The sequence below is a fragment of the Oncorhynchus clarkii genome, chromosome 4 (genome assembly GCF_045791955.1).
Source record: "Oncorhynchus clarkii lewisi isolate Uvic-CL-2024 chromosome 4, UVic_Ocla_1.0, whole genome shotgun sequence".
In the NCBI taxonomy this organism is placed as follows: domain Eukaryota; kingdom Metazoa; phylum Chordata; class Actinopteri; order Salmoniformes; family Salmonidae; genus Oncorhynchus; species Oncorhynchus clarkii.
Genome location: NC_092150.1, coordinates 5,846,887 through 5,864,270, shown reverse-complemented (window position 1 = coordinate 5,864,270; position 17,384 = coordinate 5,846,887). Strand labels below are relative to the sequence as shown.

At 41.4% G+C, this 17,384-nt stretch overlaps 1 protein-coding gene and 1 pseudogene across 2 annotated transcripts; both read right to left on the bottom strand.

Moving 5' to 3' along the window:
* Positions 1-702: 702 nt before the first annotated feature.
* On the bottom strand, positions 703-881 carry LOC139408180 (U2 spliceosomal RNA; annotated as a pseudogene).
* Positions 882-2,250: 1,369 nt separating this feature from the next.
* Positions 2,251-14,279, bottom strand: LOC139407534 (tryptophan hydroxylase 1 (tryptophan 5-monooxygenase) a). Of its 2 annotated transcripts, none has more exons than XM_071151352.1 (11): positions 14,135-14,279; positions 11,550-11,687; positions 10,776-10,959; positions 10,489-10,589; positions 10,312-10,379; positions 7,998-8,194; positions 6,171-6,306; positions 5,607-5,733; positions 3,981-4,076; positions 3,547-3,680; positions 2,251-3,088 (listed from the first exon to the last, which is right to left on the bottom strand). In XM_071151352.1, the coding sequence occupies exons 1-11, from the start codon at positions 14,222-14,224 to the stop codon at positions 2,914-2,916; spliced, it is 1,446 nt and encodes a 481-aa protein (XP_071007453.1). In that variant the 5' UTR covers positions 14,225-14,279; the 3' UTR covers positions 2,251-2,913. The 2 variants fall into 2 exon arrangements, with proteins under 2 accessions (XP_071007453.1, XP_071007452.1); XM_071151351.1 differs by lacking the exon at positions 14,135-14,279 and adding an exon at positions 13,041-13,218 and having other exon boundaries at positions 2,769-3,088.
* Positions 14,280-17,384: the final 3,105 nt, after the last annotated feature.

Here is a 17,384-nt window from a genome sequence, read left to right as displayed (position 1 = left end):
TAAATGTGATATTTCTGTCTTTTTAATAGATTTGCTGAAACTCCCCCCCCCCAAAAAAAATGTAAAAATTTAATTAAAAAATGTAATGATGCAACCGGTCAGGATGCACATTGACTCGGTACCTGTACCCCCTGTATACAGCCTTGTTATTGTTATTTTATTGTGTTATTTGTATTACTTTTTACTTTAGTTTATTTGGTAAATATTTTCTTAACTCTTTCTTGAACTGCATTGTTGGTATATATATATATTCCTTGTTAGAGCGGCCACTAGTATCTGGTCAATATAATGGATAATCTTTGTTGTAAAGAAGGAGAAACAGCCATCACTTTGTAATACAAACAAACCTTACATTACAAAGCAGGAGCATATATCAATATAGATAAAAATACAATAACCTTTGGTGAAACAGGCAGGGGGTGCACCGTTCCTGGAGGCAGGGGGTGCACCGTTCCTGGAGGCAGGGGGTGCACCGTTCCTGGAGGCAGGGGGTGCACCGTTCCTGGAGGCAGGGGGTGCACCGTTCCTGGAGGCAGGGGGTGCACCGTTCCTGGAGGCAGGGGGTGCACCGTTCCTGGAGGCAGGGGATGCACCGTTCCTGGAGGCAGGGGGTGCACCGTTCCTGGAGGCAGGGGGTGCACCGTTCCTGGAGGCAGGGGGTGCACCGTTCCTGGAGGCAGGGGGTGCACCGTTCCTGGAGGCAGGGGGTGCACCGCTCCTGGAGGTACTGCAATTACCAGGTCGATGCGTGGAGTGGACGGAGCAAGCCCCTATTCCATCTCCCTATTCCAAAAATCTATTTAATATATGGTCCCCAGATAGGGGACGTATCAGATATTAAACTGATAAGAACAGATTCTATTTTCTTTTGGAAAAGTTTTATTGACACATTTCCTTTAAAAAACAGCTCATACATTTTTTACATCATTTCATAAAAACGGCAATAAGGCATGAAACACAGCATTTGAAAGTTACATTTAAATTTGTTAAAAAGTGCATGTTGTTAAAACCAATGACAACATCCATGAATAAAAGTACTTTCCTTGTAAAAACATCAAATCTGTAAAAGCCATTTAAAATGTGTACTAATGATCTAACAAAGGTAAAATATTTTTAAGACATGAAAAACATGTTAAAAAGTCACTTTGTTAAAAGGCTGTCTTCAGTCCCTTGTACAGGAACGGGGTGAGTCCTTTATCAAACTCGCCCCATCCTGCTCCTCTGAATAAATTACCTTCCCGTCCTTCGGGGCTCAGAGGAGATCCCTCCCCTCTAGGCGCATCGCCCTTGGCGCCGCAGCGCTGTCAGTCCGTGGCCGCCGGGACCCTTCGCCTGGGGTCGAGGCCCCCTTCCTTCCGTACCACCCCAGGGATTCCGTGGCTACCATGGCCACTGCCTGGGGGGGGTGGTCTCTATGCTTTTCCCTACCAGCAGGTTACGGGAGGACCACAGTGTTCTCCCTATTCCATAAATCAGTGCTCTCTTGATCCTAGGTCCTGGCAGTGTTGTGCAGACTCACGACAACTGAGCTTTGGAGAAATATGCAGATTTAAAAGAGGAGTCCGTAATTTGCTTTCTAATGATCATGATCTTTTCCTCAAAGAAGTTCATGAATTTATTACTGCTGAAGTGAAAGCCATCTTCTCTTGGGGAATGCTGCTTTTTAGTTAGCTTTGTGACAGTATCAACAATCCAACATTTATTTTTCTTATTTTCCTCAATTAGGTTGGAAAAAAACAAAAAAAAAAACAGGATGATGAGCAGCAGTGAGGGCTCTTCGATACTGCACGGTACGGTCTTTCCAAGCTAGTTGGAAGACTAAAAAAAAAAGTGTTCACTGGATAAACGTGGTGACTATTCTCTTGCTTGGCTAGTTTTCAGGCCTTGTGGGCGGGTTTTGAGAGGTTATTGGTCTAGATATTTTAGCTAGACCTGGCAACCCTGCCATTATCCCACATCCCCATCATTTCACAATGCAAAGACATATTCTTTTCAGGAAAAGTTTATTGTTAAAATGTCAAAGTAATACATTACCCATACATAAGAGATACACGCACATTTTTTTCTTCACGACTTATACATAATCAGTTTACATTTATTTACAGTAGAAAAATAAATGATATTTAAAGTTTACATGAGTATATGTACTACAGTTACATTTAAATATTTATTTTTATGATTTAGAAGTGGATAACGAGAAAGCTAAATATTTTTTTATGATTTAGAAGTGGATAACGAGAAAGCTAAATATTTTTTTTTAGGATTTAGAAATGGATAATGTGAACCATTTCTGTCAAAAATCATCCTTGAATACATTCACACTTTTGAATTAGTAATGTTATAAATGACAGCATTAAATTCATGCCAGCAACAACCTTACACACAACAATTGGAGGAATATATTGGACACCATAGTTGTACGTTATTAGTAAGGTACTGCATCTTTGGATGCATTGAATGAGGAAGATAAGGGGAAGTCATAGGCTGGGAGTAATACAGAGGTGGATCACGAGCAGGGAATTGATTTACATAAGAGACGTCACAATAGTGAGGTGTGTGTCAGAGATATGGCTTGGGGGAGGTTCCAGATTTCCTTCTGTCGGAGCCGTCTCGCCAGTTACCGTCTCCGATGTCATTGTTTGGTGTGAAAATGACCACGGAAGTTGGCCAGACAGCACAAACAGATCTGACTGAGGGATAATAATTGGACAGGAGAATCAGGAGTGGTCGAGGTCGAGGTCGTCACATACACTCAGATGATGGCGTTGAGGTCATCAGAGGACCTAGGCCTTGTGTCCCAAATGGCACCCTATTCCCTAAACAGTGCACTACTAGACCAGGGAGGGCCCACATGTAGGCAACAGGGTGTCATTTAGAAGGCAGTATGCGACTCATAGTGCTTTGGGTTGTCCCTCAGACCCCCAGGTGTTTGTTAAGCCGGCTGAGGGCGTCGCCCACGATGTCCAGGTCGTGTCTCAGCTCCTCCACCACGCTGTTAATGCTGGGAGTGTCCTTCAGAACGTCCACACTCTGGGTGTAGGGGTTATATCGCACCGTGAACGGACGCTTGATCGTCTTGGCAAACTCCCTGCAGGATGGGGAAGAATGAGTTATTATGTATATCTAGAAGAGACCATCTAAAAGCCTTTATGCGTTCCCACACTGATGGTAGGAGTCAGTAACAGACTATGTTCAGGTTGCAAGTTCAAATCCCCGAGCTGACAAGGTAAAAATCTGTCGTTCTGCCCCCTGAACAAGGCAGTTAACCCACTGTTCCCCGGTAGGCCGTCATTGAAAATAAGAATTTGTTCTTAACTGACTTGTCTAGTTAAATAAAAGGTAAAAATAAAATTGTAAAAATGTTTAAATTCAGTAACACTTTATTTACAGGGTACCTACACAAGGACATCATAACACATTCACGACCCGTACATAAACAGTACATACGTCCTTATGAAGGTAATCAACTTCTAAATAATGTGATTCCAGATGCCCTTTGGCCCTAAGATGCCTTTTGGCCCTAAGGGTTTCAGTTTCACTCCTCACCTCATCTTGACTTTGGCCTCCTCGAAGCTGTCGGACACAAAGTAGACGTCCTGAAATGTGGTGATGATGCACTCTTGTTTACATGTGACCTTGGGGTCAAAGGGCATGATGACGGCGTTACCAGACAGAGCATGCTGGAGGGGGGGAGGAAGAACAAAACATCTGGAATGTGCGGAGGTTGTGCCCTAAATGGCAGTTTATTCCCCATAATGCATTACTTTTACAATGGTCCAGTTTCCCAGGCCCAGATTAATACTAATCTTGTAAAGAAATAAATCAGCATTCTCCCCTAAATAACTTTGTTTGTAATACAATATTCCCTTTAGTTTGTAATATAGCGATAAATGTGTTGACTTGACAGTCGCTGGACCCGTGTTAGAGTCCCAGTCGGGGACACCACCCCACCAGATTTTGCTACAATGATATTGATATACCTGGAGTTCACTGATGGAGGACAGCAGGCCTGCTCCGTACGCTCTCAGCTTCCCCTCTTGTTTACACAGGCCGAACTCCACTGTGAAGAAATAACACTGAAACACAACAACACATGTAAGAGTCAGTAATGAGATGTGAACTGCTCCTTCTCTAGGTTCTAGCACGGTCCCAGATCTGTTTGTGCTCTTGTGCCAACTCTGATTGGTCATTGTCACATCAATAATGATAAGAGTTGACAAGACAGAACAATCAGATGTAGGACCAGGCTAACAAGGTTCAAGGTTGGTGACTAAACTAATCTCAACCAGCCAAGTTCAGGTTTGGTGACTAAACTAATCTCAACCAGCCAAGTTCAGGGTTGGTGACTAAGCTAATCTCAACCAGCCAAGTTCAGGGTTGGTGACTAAACTAATCTCAACCAGCCAAGTTCAGGGTTGGTGACTAAGCTATTCTCAACCAACCAGCCAAGTTCAGGGTTGGTGACTAAACTAATCTCAACCAGCCACGTTCAGGGTTGGTGACTAAACTAATCTCAACCAACCAAGTTCAGGGTTGGTGACTAAACTAATCTCAACCAACCAGCCAAGTTCAGGGTTGGTGACTAAACTAATCTCAACCAGCCAAGTTCAGGGTTGGTGACTAAACTAATCTCAACCAGCCAAGTTCAGGGTTGGTGACTAAGCTATTCTCAACCAACCAGCCAAGTTCAGGGTTGGTGACTAAACTAATCTCAACCAGCCACGTTCAGGGTTGGTGACTAAACTAATCTCAACCAGCCAAGTTCAGGGTTGGTGACTAAGCTATTCTCAACCAGCCATCATTGAGAAGGTGAGTAATGGTACTAGACAGCAGTGGTATAAAGTACTGAAGTAAAAAATACTTGAAAGTACTACTTAAGTCGTTTTTTTAAAGGTATCTGTACTTTACTATTTATATTTTTGACAACTTTTACTTTACTACATTCCTGAAGAAAATAAAATACTTTTTACTCTGTACATTTTCCCTGACACCCAAAAGTACTTGTTACATTTTAAATGTAATTTCTATGAAGGTATCTTTACTTTTACTCAAGTATTGGGTACTTTTTCCAACTACTGATCACGGTACTTTTTGTTACAGAATCTACAAGGTTCAGTGTTGGTACTAAACTGATCTCAAGCACCAGTCATAATAGTTTTAAACTTTTATATGTAATATAACATTTATGATATTCAGTGCTGGTACAAAACTAATGTCCCTGGGAAGGCTAGTGTTAGACAGGATGACTACTCTAACCGTCCCTGGGAAGGCTAGTGTTAGACAGGATGACTACTCTAACCGTCCCTGGGAAGGCTAGTGTTAGACAGGATGACTACTCTAACCGTCCCTGGGAAGGCTAGTGTTAGACAGGATGACTACTCTAACCGTCCCTGGGAAGGCTAGTGTTAGACAGGATGACTACTCACAGTGGCCAGGGTCTGTATGGCTAGTGTTAGACAGGATGACTACTCTAACCGTCCCTGGGAAGGCTAGTGTTAGACAGGATGACTACTCTAACCGTCCCTGGGAAGGCTAGTGTTAGACAGGATGACTACTCACAGTGGCCAGGGTCTGTACGGCTAGTGTTAGACAGGATGACTACTCACAGTGGCCAGGGTCTGTATGGATTCATCTGAAGCTCCGAGGGAAGCCAGGCCTATCTCCTGGGAGAACTGGGCGAAGCTGGGCTCAGCCAGCAAAGGGACGTGACCCAGCAATTCATGGCATGTGTCTCTGTGTGACCAGAAACACTGAGTTATACAGCCATTTATTTACTTTGCTTATACACTGAATGTAGAGAGTACATAATGTATGTAGTATGTAATATGTAATGTATGTAAGGTATGTAGTGTGTAATGTATGTAGTACGCAATGTGTGTAGTATGCAAGGTAAATAAACACAGAATAAATGGAGAATCTAGCTAACTAGCTCATGATGAGATTATACCCTACAGTTGGGACATATCTTTCAGGTCATTCAGAATGTTGGTTAAGGGCCCTTCACTGAGGAATGTGGTTGTTCGTGATCATTGTGCATGCATGTTTTATATTTCCTATGCTGCCGTGCTGATGGAATTGTTGTGTAACTGTAAAAATGCAGGGCTCACTTGCAAGAGAGACCTTGGTCTAAATGGGACACCCTGCTAAAATAAATGTATTGGGGTACTTACGGCTCTGGTGTGTAGAGGGGGTCAGAGCTGTGTCGGACATACTGGGTACAGTGGAACACACGGAAGGCCAGACCAGCTAGGAAGTCTCTGGGGGAGAGGTAACCTGCCACAGGCCTGATGGTAAAGCCTGTCCGCTCTAAAAGATTCAAGGCAATGTCACATACTGGATCCAAACTGTCACAAACAGAGACCTGTTCCTGATCAATCTTACAAAATATTATATAAAAACTGGGTTTATTTTCAGCAAACTTAACATGTATAAATATGTGTATGAACATAACAAGATTCAACAACTGAGACATAAACTGAACAAGTTCCACAGACTTGGAATAATGTGTCCCTGAATAAAGGGGGGGGTCAAAATCAAAAGTAACAGTCAATGCAGCTGGTGGCCACACCAGATACTAAGTACTACAGTGCATCTCCTCGTGGACTGCGCCAGATTTTCCAGTTCTTGCTGTGAGATGTTACCCCACTCTTCCACCAAGGCACCTGCAAGTTCCCGGACATTTCTGGGGGGAATGGCCCTAGCACTCACCCTCTGATCCAACAGGTCCCAGACGTGCTCAATGGGATTGAGATCCGGGCTCTTCGCTGGCCATGGCAGAACACTGATATTCCTGTCTTGCAGGAAATCACACACAGAACGAGCAGTATGGCTGGTGTCATTGTCATGCTGGAGGGTCATATCAGGATGAGCCTGCAGGCAGGGTACCACATGAGGGAGGAGGATGTCTTCCCTGTAATGCACAGCGTTGAGATTGCCTGCAATGACAACAAGCTCAGTCCGATGATGCTGTGACACAGCGCCCCAGATCATGATGAACCCTCCACCTCCAAATCGATACCGCTCCAGAGTACAGGCCTCGGTGTAATGCTCATTCCTTCAACAATAAACGTGAATCCGACCATCACCCCTGGTGAGACAAAACCGCGACACGTCAGTGAAGAGCACTTCTTGTCAGTCCTGTCTGGTCCAGCAATGGTGAGTTCGTGCCCGTAGGCGACGTTGTTGCCGGTGATGTCTGGTGAGGACCTGCCTTTCAACAGGCATACAAGCCCTCAGTCCAGCCTCTCTCAGCTTATTGCAGACAGTCTGAGCACTGATGGAGGGATTGTGCGTTCCTGGTGTAACTCGGGCAGTTGGTGTTGCCATCCTGTACCTGTCCTGCAGGTGTGGTGTTCAGATGTACCGATCCTGTGCAGGTGTTTTTACACATGGTCTGCCACTGCGAGGACGATCAGCTGTCTGTCCTGTCTCCCTGTAGCACTGTCTTAGGCATGTCACAGTACGGACATTGCAATTTATTGTCCTGGACACATCTGCAGTCCTCATGCCTCCTTGCAGCATGCCTAAGGCATGTTCACGCAGATGAGTAGGGACCCTGGGCATCTTTCTTTTGGTGTTTTTCAGTCAGTAGAAAGGCCTCTTTAGTGTCCTACGTTTTCATAACTGTGACCTTAATTGCCTGCCGTCTGTAAGCTGTTCGTGTCTTAACGACCGTTCCACAGGTGCATGTTCATGAATTGTTTATGGTGCATTGAACAAACACGGGAAACAGTGTTTAAACCCTTTATAGTGAAGATTTGTGAAGTTATTTGGATTTTTACTAATTATCTTTGAAAGTAGGGTCCTGAAAAAGGGACGTTTCTTTTTTTGCTGAGAGATATATATATTTATATATATCTCATTTATTTTTCCATTAAAGTCTAACATGCTCTTGCTCCGTCTGTATCTCTCTGTTTATCTATCTGTGTGTGTCTCTGTCTCTCTCTCTAACACACACAGTATATACACACACACAAGCCACCCCCCACCCATCTCACCTCTAAGGAAGCGTGATACGTCCTCTAGCTGGGGTATGTTATCCTCTCTACATTCACAGTGTTTGGCCAGTAGAGGCAGATTCTTCAGGTACTCTCTACAGGCGTGGGTAGGGTACAGCTTGTTGAGCTCCCGGTACACCACCGCCCACGTCGCCAACTCCTCCTCTGTAAACTCTATACGAGGGATAGGATCCCCACTGAAAGGTAAGGACAAGATCATGGCTGTTAATTAGAATATAGTACAGTAGAATACAGTACAGTAGAATACAGTACAGTATAATATAGTACAGTTGAAGAGAATATAGTACAGTAGAATATAGTACAGTTGAAGAGAATAGAGTACAGTAGAAAATAGAGTAGAATATAGTACAGTAGAATACAGTAGAATATAGTACAGTAGAATAAAGTACAGTACAGTAGAATATAGTACAGTAGAATATAGTACAGTTGAAGAGAATATAGTACAGTTGAATATAGTACAGTAGAATATAGTACAGTAGAATATAGTACAGTACAGTAGAATATAGTACAGTAGAATATAGTACAGTTGAAGAGAATATAGTACAGTTGAATATAGTACAGTAGAATATAGTACAGTACAGTAGAATATAGTACAGTAGAATATAGTACAGTTGAATATAGTACAGTAGAATATAGTACAGTACAGTAGAATATAGTACAGTAGAATATAGTACAGTACAGTAGAATATAGTACAGTAGAATATAGTACAGTACAGTAGAATATAGTACAGTACAGTAGAATATAGTACAGTAGAATATAGTACAGTACAGTAGAATATAGTACAGTAGAATATAGTACAGTACAGTAGAATATAGTACAGTACAGTAGAATATAGTACAGTAGAAGAATAGAGTACAGTAGAAGAATAGAGTACAGTTGAAGAGAATAGAGTACAGTAGAATAGAATACAGTATAATAGAGCAGAGTACAGTAGAATATAGTACAATAGAATATAGTACAGTAGAATATAGTACAGTAGAATATAGTACAGTAGAATATAGTACAGTTGAAGAGAATAGAGTACAGTTGAATATAGTACAGTTGAAGAGAATATAGTACAGTAGAATATAGTACAGTTGAAGAGAATATAGTACAGTAGAATATAGTACAGTTGAAGAGAATATAGTACAGTAGAAGAGAATAGAGTACAGTACAGTAGAACATAGTACTGTACAGTAGAATAGAGTGCAGTAGAATAGTATACAGTATAATAGAGCAGAGTACAGTAGAGTACAGTACAACATAGTACTGTACAGTAGAATAGAGTAGAGTGCAGTAGAATATTGTAGAGTACAGTAGAATACAATGGAGTAGAGTAGAATACAGTAGAATAGAGTACAGTAGAATATAGCAGAGTACAGTAGAATAGTACAGTTCAGTAGAATGGAGTATAGTACCGTAGAATATAGTAGAGCACAGCATAATATAGTAGAGCACAGCATAATATAGTAGAGTAGGTTAGGGTAGAATAGAATACAGTAGAATAGAATACAGTAGAATAGAATACAGTAGAGAGGAATAGAGTACAGTACAGAGGACTAGAGTACAGTACAGAGGACTAGAGTGCAGTAGAATATAGTACAGTAGAATAGAGTACAGTAGAATATAGCAGAGTACAGTAGAATAGAGTACAGTAGAATATAGCAGTATAGTAGAATGGAGTATAGTACCGTAGAATATAGTAGAGCACAGTAGAATATAGTAGAGTAGGTTAGAGTAGAGTAGAATAGAATAGAGTACAGTAGAATATAATAGAATACAGTACAGAGGACTAGAGTAGAGCACAGTAGAATATAGTAGAGCACAGTAGAATATAGTAGAGTAGGTTAGAGTAGAGTAGAATAGAGTACAGTAGAATATAATAGAATACAGTACAGAGGACTAGAGTAGAGCACAGTAGAATATAGTAGATTAGAATACAGTAGAGCACAGTAGAATATAGTAGAGTAGAATACAGTAGAGCACAGTAGAATATAGTAGAGTAGAATACAGTAGAGCACAGTAGAATATAGTAGAGTAGAATATAGTAGAATATAGTAGAGTAGAATATAGTAGAATAGAGTGGAGTATAATATAGTAGAGTACAGTAGAGTGCAGTAGAATACATTAGAATATAGTAGAGTAGAGTGCAGTAGAATACATTAGAATGTAGTAGAGTAGAATACAGTAGAATAGAGTAGAGTACAGTAGAATATAGTAGAAATAGGAGGAAACTTGATATGGGATCCATTATTCGATTATAATGATATTTTATTATTGGAAAATGTGTTATTTCAACCATAATGTACTAACTGTCTGTAGTTCATGGCGAGATCAGCGAAATGCTTCCTCCTCCTTCTGTAGACGTTGTCCTTGAAGCCCTGTGAGAAGAGGGTGAGATCTAACGCCGTTATGAAAACAAACATCAAGATAAAGTCATGTATAAACGTGATAAAGTAATGCCCTAGCTTCTAGAATTATATTGCATACCGGATGGTCAGCATACAAGTCTGATCCGTACATTAGAACCCGGTTGGCACACTTGTCCAGATCTGAGATCTTCTTGGGGAACCAGGGGACATTTTCTATGTCTGAAATCGAAAGGATTTGTTTTTCCACTTAAAATTAGGTCCATCGTGTATTTGTAAAGATTGGAATATACTTCTGTGAGACTAAGTGTAAATACGGTATACTGTTGCGATATAACAAAACTGTTGCGATCTTTAACAAAACGTAGAAATCAATAATATATATTTTTAAATTCTACTGTGGCATACCTTCTTCAGGTAAACAGGAGTTATCAGGAGGGTCCATGTCCTCTACGTTTACGTGCTTACGTAGCAGCTGAATGATCTCGTTGAGCTGCTCGTGATCGCTGTCACAGTCCACGAAGATCTCAAATTCAGAGTTACGCCTTTTCGATTTTCTGGATTCTATGTGGACAAGATTGACGTGGTTTTCCTGTAAAATAAATTGAATATATATATATATATATATATATATATTTTTAACTGTGTTTTATTTGTTAGATCTACAATATAATGTGTGTAATCTATAATCTGCTGCTACATTTGTAATATATTGTTCAGTAATGTTTATGGAAATCATATCATGCAAAACAGTGGAGGCCTGCATTGCATAGTTACTTCACCCCTATCTACATGCACAAATTACCTCAACTAACTTGTACCCCCGCATACTGACTCTGTACTGGTACCCCCTGTATAGAGCCTCATTATTTTTATGTTATTGTGTTACCTTCTATTATTTTTTACTTTAGTTTATTTGGTAAATATTTTCTTAACTCTTCTTGAACTGCACTGTTGGTTAATGGCTTGTAAATAATCATTCCACGGTAAGGTACCTGTTTGTATTCGGCGCATGTGACAAATAAAGTTTGATTTGATAATCACAGTGAACCAACACAGGCTAAATAGACCAATTTATAACCGGATTTTTACCTCAGTTGAGATCAAAAAGTTTAAATAACATTGTTGTCACAAACGAGATAGGTTACATATATCGCGCAGGTGCACATGAATGATGTTTACCTGGAAAAGTTTCAGCGCCTTCACTAGTCCTCCGACTTCATTCTTCAGTGAGAAGACAATCGCTGCTCGGCCGTCTGACGGAGCGTTCTTTTTCTCTGTTCTGCATTCTTCAATCTTTGTGAAGGTTGATTTGTTCATCTGTGTGTGGGAGGAAAAAGACAACAACAACAAAAACAGAAATTAGCGTCATGAGTCAACGACAGATTTGACGAATGCCCTTTTCAACAGCCAACTTTAATTAGTGTCGCTAGTATCCATCCAATGACGGTAGGCTAGTATCCATCCAATGACGGTAGGCTAGTATCCATCCAATGGCGCTAGGGTAGGCTAGTATCCATCCAATGGCGCTAGGGTAGCCTAGTATCCATCCAATGGCGCTAGGGTAGGCTAGTATCCATCCAATGGCGCTAGGGTAGCCTAGTATCCATCCAATGGCGCTAGGGTAGCCTAGTATCCATCCAATGGCGCTAGGGTAGCCTAGTATCCATCCAATGACGCTAGGGTAGCCTAGTATCCATCCAATGGCGCTAGGGTAGCCTAGTATCCATCCAATGGCGCTAGGGTAGCCTAGTATCCATCCAATGGCGCACAGTCTGTCTGCCTGCGGTGGGACATTTAGTCACTCAGCTGTGAAGGTGGCAGCTGTTGAATGCACGTGGCCCGAAACTAAATATCAATCGACGTGTTGTGTGTTTTGGGAATTGTAAGGTTAAATAACTTGAAATAGTTGTATATATGTATATGCCTAGGACTACTTGGATTGATTTGTAAACTTGTACATTGAAGAAATAAAATTAGACGTCAGAAAAGAAATACACCACATTAAATAAGAAAGAAGCTAATTCACTTTGCTAACTAACAGCACGTTTAAATCCAGGTCTAAACTAGCCTATACTGTCGTGCCAATTAACTAATCAGTTGATCATACACGCACAAAAATCGGACTAGCACAATAACCTGAACAATATCCAGATCAGATGAATCACTTACTTTATCCCGATTATTTTACATATAAAACTGTGTTCTCTAGTTTGTGGTTAAGAATTAAGATAACTCGTAAAAAAAAAAAAAAACATTTTAATGTAATAGCAGAAACTATTGTACATTTAACCTGTTTGGATTAGATTGGATTAGTGGCGAGGGTCAATCGATTTTAACCCGTCATCACCTCAATGGAAATCAGCACCCCGGATAGCAATAACCCCATTTTATGCGTTGGTTGGTTGGCGCTGTCCATTGTTCTGAATTTCACTGGCTTGGTGAAAGGCAGTTTCAAGGCATCCAAATGGCCAATTAAATCCGTTTTTCATAACAATGAAGTAATAAATAAAACATAAAGCTAATATCTTAGTCTAATTACAGTCAACACGTTACTCAGTTAAAGTGCCATTTTGTAACAATTATCCTATAGTCTAAGATACATTTAGCTAATTTAATTTGCCACCAACTCTGTACATCCTTCAGTGACAATGAATTTAATTTGCTACCAACCATATTTCCCTCAGCTAATATGGACGAGACAGCGCGGGAAACCAGTTGTCGTTGGCCCCCAGTCAGTAGAATCCGTAGCAGCATTATAACAAGCGAGATAGCAGTTTGGGACACCGGACAGTGGCACAGAACGGGTCAAATTGGCAGGCACTGCGCTGTAGGTGATTCGGCGTCTTGGTTTAACGAAGTAACGAAGGTGTGCCGGTGTCCGGTCCAAACACGAGATTTAAAGCAATCCCATTTAGGAGAGCGTGAGGTCGGAAGCCTATTATTAGCTCCTCTAAAGCCACTTTAATCTACCACGCGAGATTAAGGTGCAGTTAATGAATCCAACACGATGCTGTTTTAAGTGATCTTAATTTGATGTGAGTGATTATCTTACCCTATCACTTCTAATATGGGTATATATATTTTTATATTTTTATTTGATCGTTTTTATATATATTATAAATTGATGGTGAAAACGATATGTCTGTATCAGTAGGCTAGTTATAGAGAGGTAACAGGTAACATTTCTGATGAATGAGGAACTGAAATGTTAGATGCGTTTTAATTGATTTCGCCTAATTGGGTTGGAGTTCAAGTGCTGTTTCAAGAGGTTCGAGTGATTCTATATTTACGATTTATATTTACGTCTTTTCAACCTGGCAATGCAAGATATTTGCAATTCTTTTTGGCAATGTTTTGTGTCCCTGCAAAGTTCTGCACTCATGAAGTTCTTAGCGGATGACGCATTGAAATGATCACCAGATTAAAACGGCTTAACCAGAGCTATATATATATATATATACACACATGACTCTGGGTTTAACCAGTGACGTCAAAAAAAAAAACATGCAACTGTCGTTGATTACCGAGAAATTAATGTTTAGGCCTACTAATTAGGCCACTACTAAATTGATATGACGTCTATCGCCAGATAGTTTTGTTTAAACGAATTGGGTTTTTAAAAAGTAGAATAACCCAATGCTTATCTCCCATTCAAACGGATATCCCCGTTCCAAATGCAATGTATGGATAACTATAAAGAAAGTTGCCCATAACAAGAAAACAAATATCGAATAAGGCAGAAAAAAAAGGAAAAAATGTCTTACCTCATTGTTCAGTAGCTTTTCTTCATTCCCGATGTTCATGGAGTCGAAAGATCTTCCTCGACGCGGTCCTACAATTTTATTGGAATACATATTAAAGTTCGGTACTATTTATTCCCCTGTCTTGCGGATGTTGTAAAGTGGTAGTCTGCTATGAGGAAGAGCAGGCTTTGGTATTTATCAACCACAATGCGGAGAGAGAGGAGGGGGCAGGATGGATGAGAGAGCAGGGGGCCAGGGGAGCGGAGAGGGGACAGGGTGGATGGGAAAGGAGGGGGCAGGGGAGAGGAGAGAAGAGAAGGGGGCAGGAGAGAGGAGGAGGCAGGGTGAAGGAGAGAGGAGGGGGCCCGAGAGAGGAGAGGAGAGAAGGGGGCAGGGGAGAGAAGAGAAGGGGGCAGGGGAGAGGAGAGAGGAGGGGGCAGGGGAGTGGAGGGGAGAGGAGAGAGGAGGAAGGGGAGAGGAGAGAGAAGGGGGCAGGGGAGAGGAGGGGGAAGAAGAGAGGAGGGGGCAGGAGAGAGGAGGTGGCAGGAGGAGGATAGAGGAGGGGTAGCGGGGAGGATAGAAGAAATAGCAGGGGGTGCTGACGTGTGTGTGTGCGTGTGTGCTTCGCGTGTGTGTATGTGAGGAGGGGGAGGACAAGCAACAATAATATCAGTCGACAGCAAATGGAAAAAGAGAAGCGTCATGGGGAAATGAATTCATCTAAGATACCTTTTCATTTTGTCTGACGACCTAAAACAGGCAACGGAAACATTACCGTACAGAGATCAAACAGTAGAATATTCCTAAAAGAAAGGCCTTTCAGATGACCTATACGTTCCATTAAACCAATGTGTGTTGTTGTTGATGATTCATCTCTCATCATGTGGGGCTTTCACACTGATCTCAATTCGATTTTGTCATCATGGATTTTCCCATTCGTTGAGGTCAGCAAAAAAAAAACTCTCGTAAGTCTACTGAAAATATTTTAAAACTCAATGCTGGTTAGAATAACCAATAGCCTTCTCACTTACCGGTACTGTCCAGCAAACAGGGAATGAGATTACTGATCTGCATTGGGAACATGGTCCTAGTGTTAATTTAATAAACTACAACATTGTTTTGAAGATCTGTAAGCGCTTCCTCATTTCTAACCAATCACACAGCTTCCAGTTCGGACAACATTCTAGTAATCTCACGTGAGTGAATGCTTCCTGAAGCTGATAATGATGTGTGAAGAATACTTTTACAACTTTCAGGCTCTGGAAATATGTACCATTATAAACATTTGACGTATATTGTTGAGTCCCAGACATTGTTTACATTGTTCATTGTTTACCTCTTGGGACCTTGTTGATCACGTGGCTCTCAGGTCCTTTCGAGAAAACAGGAAACGGATTTATTTGTAAAAGGATTAAACCTGATCCACACTTTACTTCACTGATTAATAAAGTTCCTCGGTCTCCCGTCTCCCCACTTCTCCCCCAACCCCAACCCCATTCCTCTGCTTTTATAAATCTTCGTTGCACGTTTATCGCTTTGAGCACTTTGAGTACTTTGAGCTTTGAGTACTTTGAGCTTTGAGTACTTTGAGCTTTGAGTACTTTGAGCTTTGATTACTTTGAGCTTTGAGTACTTTGAGCACTTTGAGCTTTGAGTACTTTGAGCCTGAGTACTTTAAGCTTTGAGTACTTTGAGCTTTGAGTACTTTGAGCTTTGAGTACTTTGAGCTTTGATTACTTTGAGCTTTGAGTACATTGAGCTTTGAGTACTTTGAGCTTTGAGTACTTTGATCACTTTGAGCTTTGAGTACTTTGAGCTTTGAGCACTTTGAGCTTTGATCACTTTGAGCTTTGAGTACTTTGAGCTTTGAGTACTTTGAGCTTTGAATTCTTTGAGCTTTGAGTACGTTGAGCTTTGAGTACTTTGAGCTTTGAGTACTTTGAGCTTTGAGTACTTTGAGCTTTGATCACTTTGAGCTTTGATCACTTTGAGCTTTGAGTACTTTGAGTACTTTGAACTTTGAGTACTTTGAGCTTTGAGTACTTTGAGCTTTGAGCACTTTGAGCTTTGTGACCTGGCAGGCTAAGCAGCCCCTGAAGGAAAAATTGTTACGGATATTTTTCTTTCACTTGGCTGAGTCTCGTGAGATTTGATTTTTAGATTAAGACTATTACTAATGGTTTTCATTACTTCTGGTGGATAACAAACACCTCAGGAGGGTTTCGGTGAATTCCATTTAAGTTTCATTCAGTAAAATGACATTTCTGAGGGAAAAATTTGAATGTGGAATTTCATGAATCGCCTGCGACAGTGGTCGCTACCTCTTCACTAAGGTGCTATTAAGAAAAGGACTTTCTGATGGACCAGAAGCAGGTCTGTTTCCTCATCCACCACACAGTCCACTAAAGAGCCAAGGCTGTTGTACGTGTGGCCAGTGCACATGATGCCCCCCCCCCCCACCCCCCCCTGTCAGTTGGTTGACACGAGGACCGGCTTAACACAATCAGGGAAGCTGTGAAGGATGCTTCCTCTTCCCTGAGGGACAACGTGTATGAGATGGGGGGGCAAGCACTCCTCTCCTTTCCGACAACACGAAGCTGTGATGTGCACTTAGTGTACAAAACATTAGGAACATGACACGGCCTGACCAGGTGAATCCAGGTTAAAGCTATGACCCCTTATTTGATGTTACTTGTTAAATCCAATTCAATCAGTGTAGATGAAGCAGAGGAGACGGGTTAAAGAAGGATTTTTAAGCCTTGAGACAACTGAGACATGGATTGTGGATGTGTCGTTCAGAGGGTGAATGGGCAAGACAAAATATTTAAGTGCCTTTGAACAGGGTATGGTAGTAAGTACCAGGCGCACCGGTTTGGGTGCGTCAAGAACTGCAACGCTGCTGTGATTTTCACACTCAACAGGTCACCGTGTGTATCAAGAATGGTCCACCAACCAAAGGACATCCATCCAACTGTGGGAAGCATTGGAGTCAACATGGGCCAGCATCCCTGTAGAAGGCTTGACACCTTGTAGAGTCCATGCCCCGACTAATTGAGTCTGTTCTGAGGGCAAAAGGGGGTGCAACTCAATTATGTAGGTTAGCTTTCTGTTTCTTACGGAAATGATGTAGATTAGCTTTCTGTTTCCTACTGAAATGAGGTAGATTAGCTTTCTGTTTCCTACTGAAATGATGTAGATTAGCTTTCTGTTTCCTACTGAAATGATGTAGATTAGCTTTCTGTTTCCTTTCCTACTGAAATGATGTAGATTA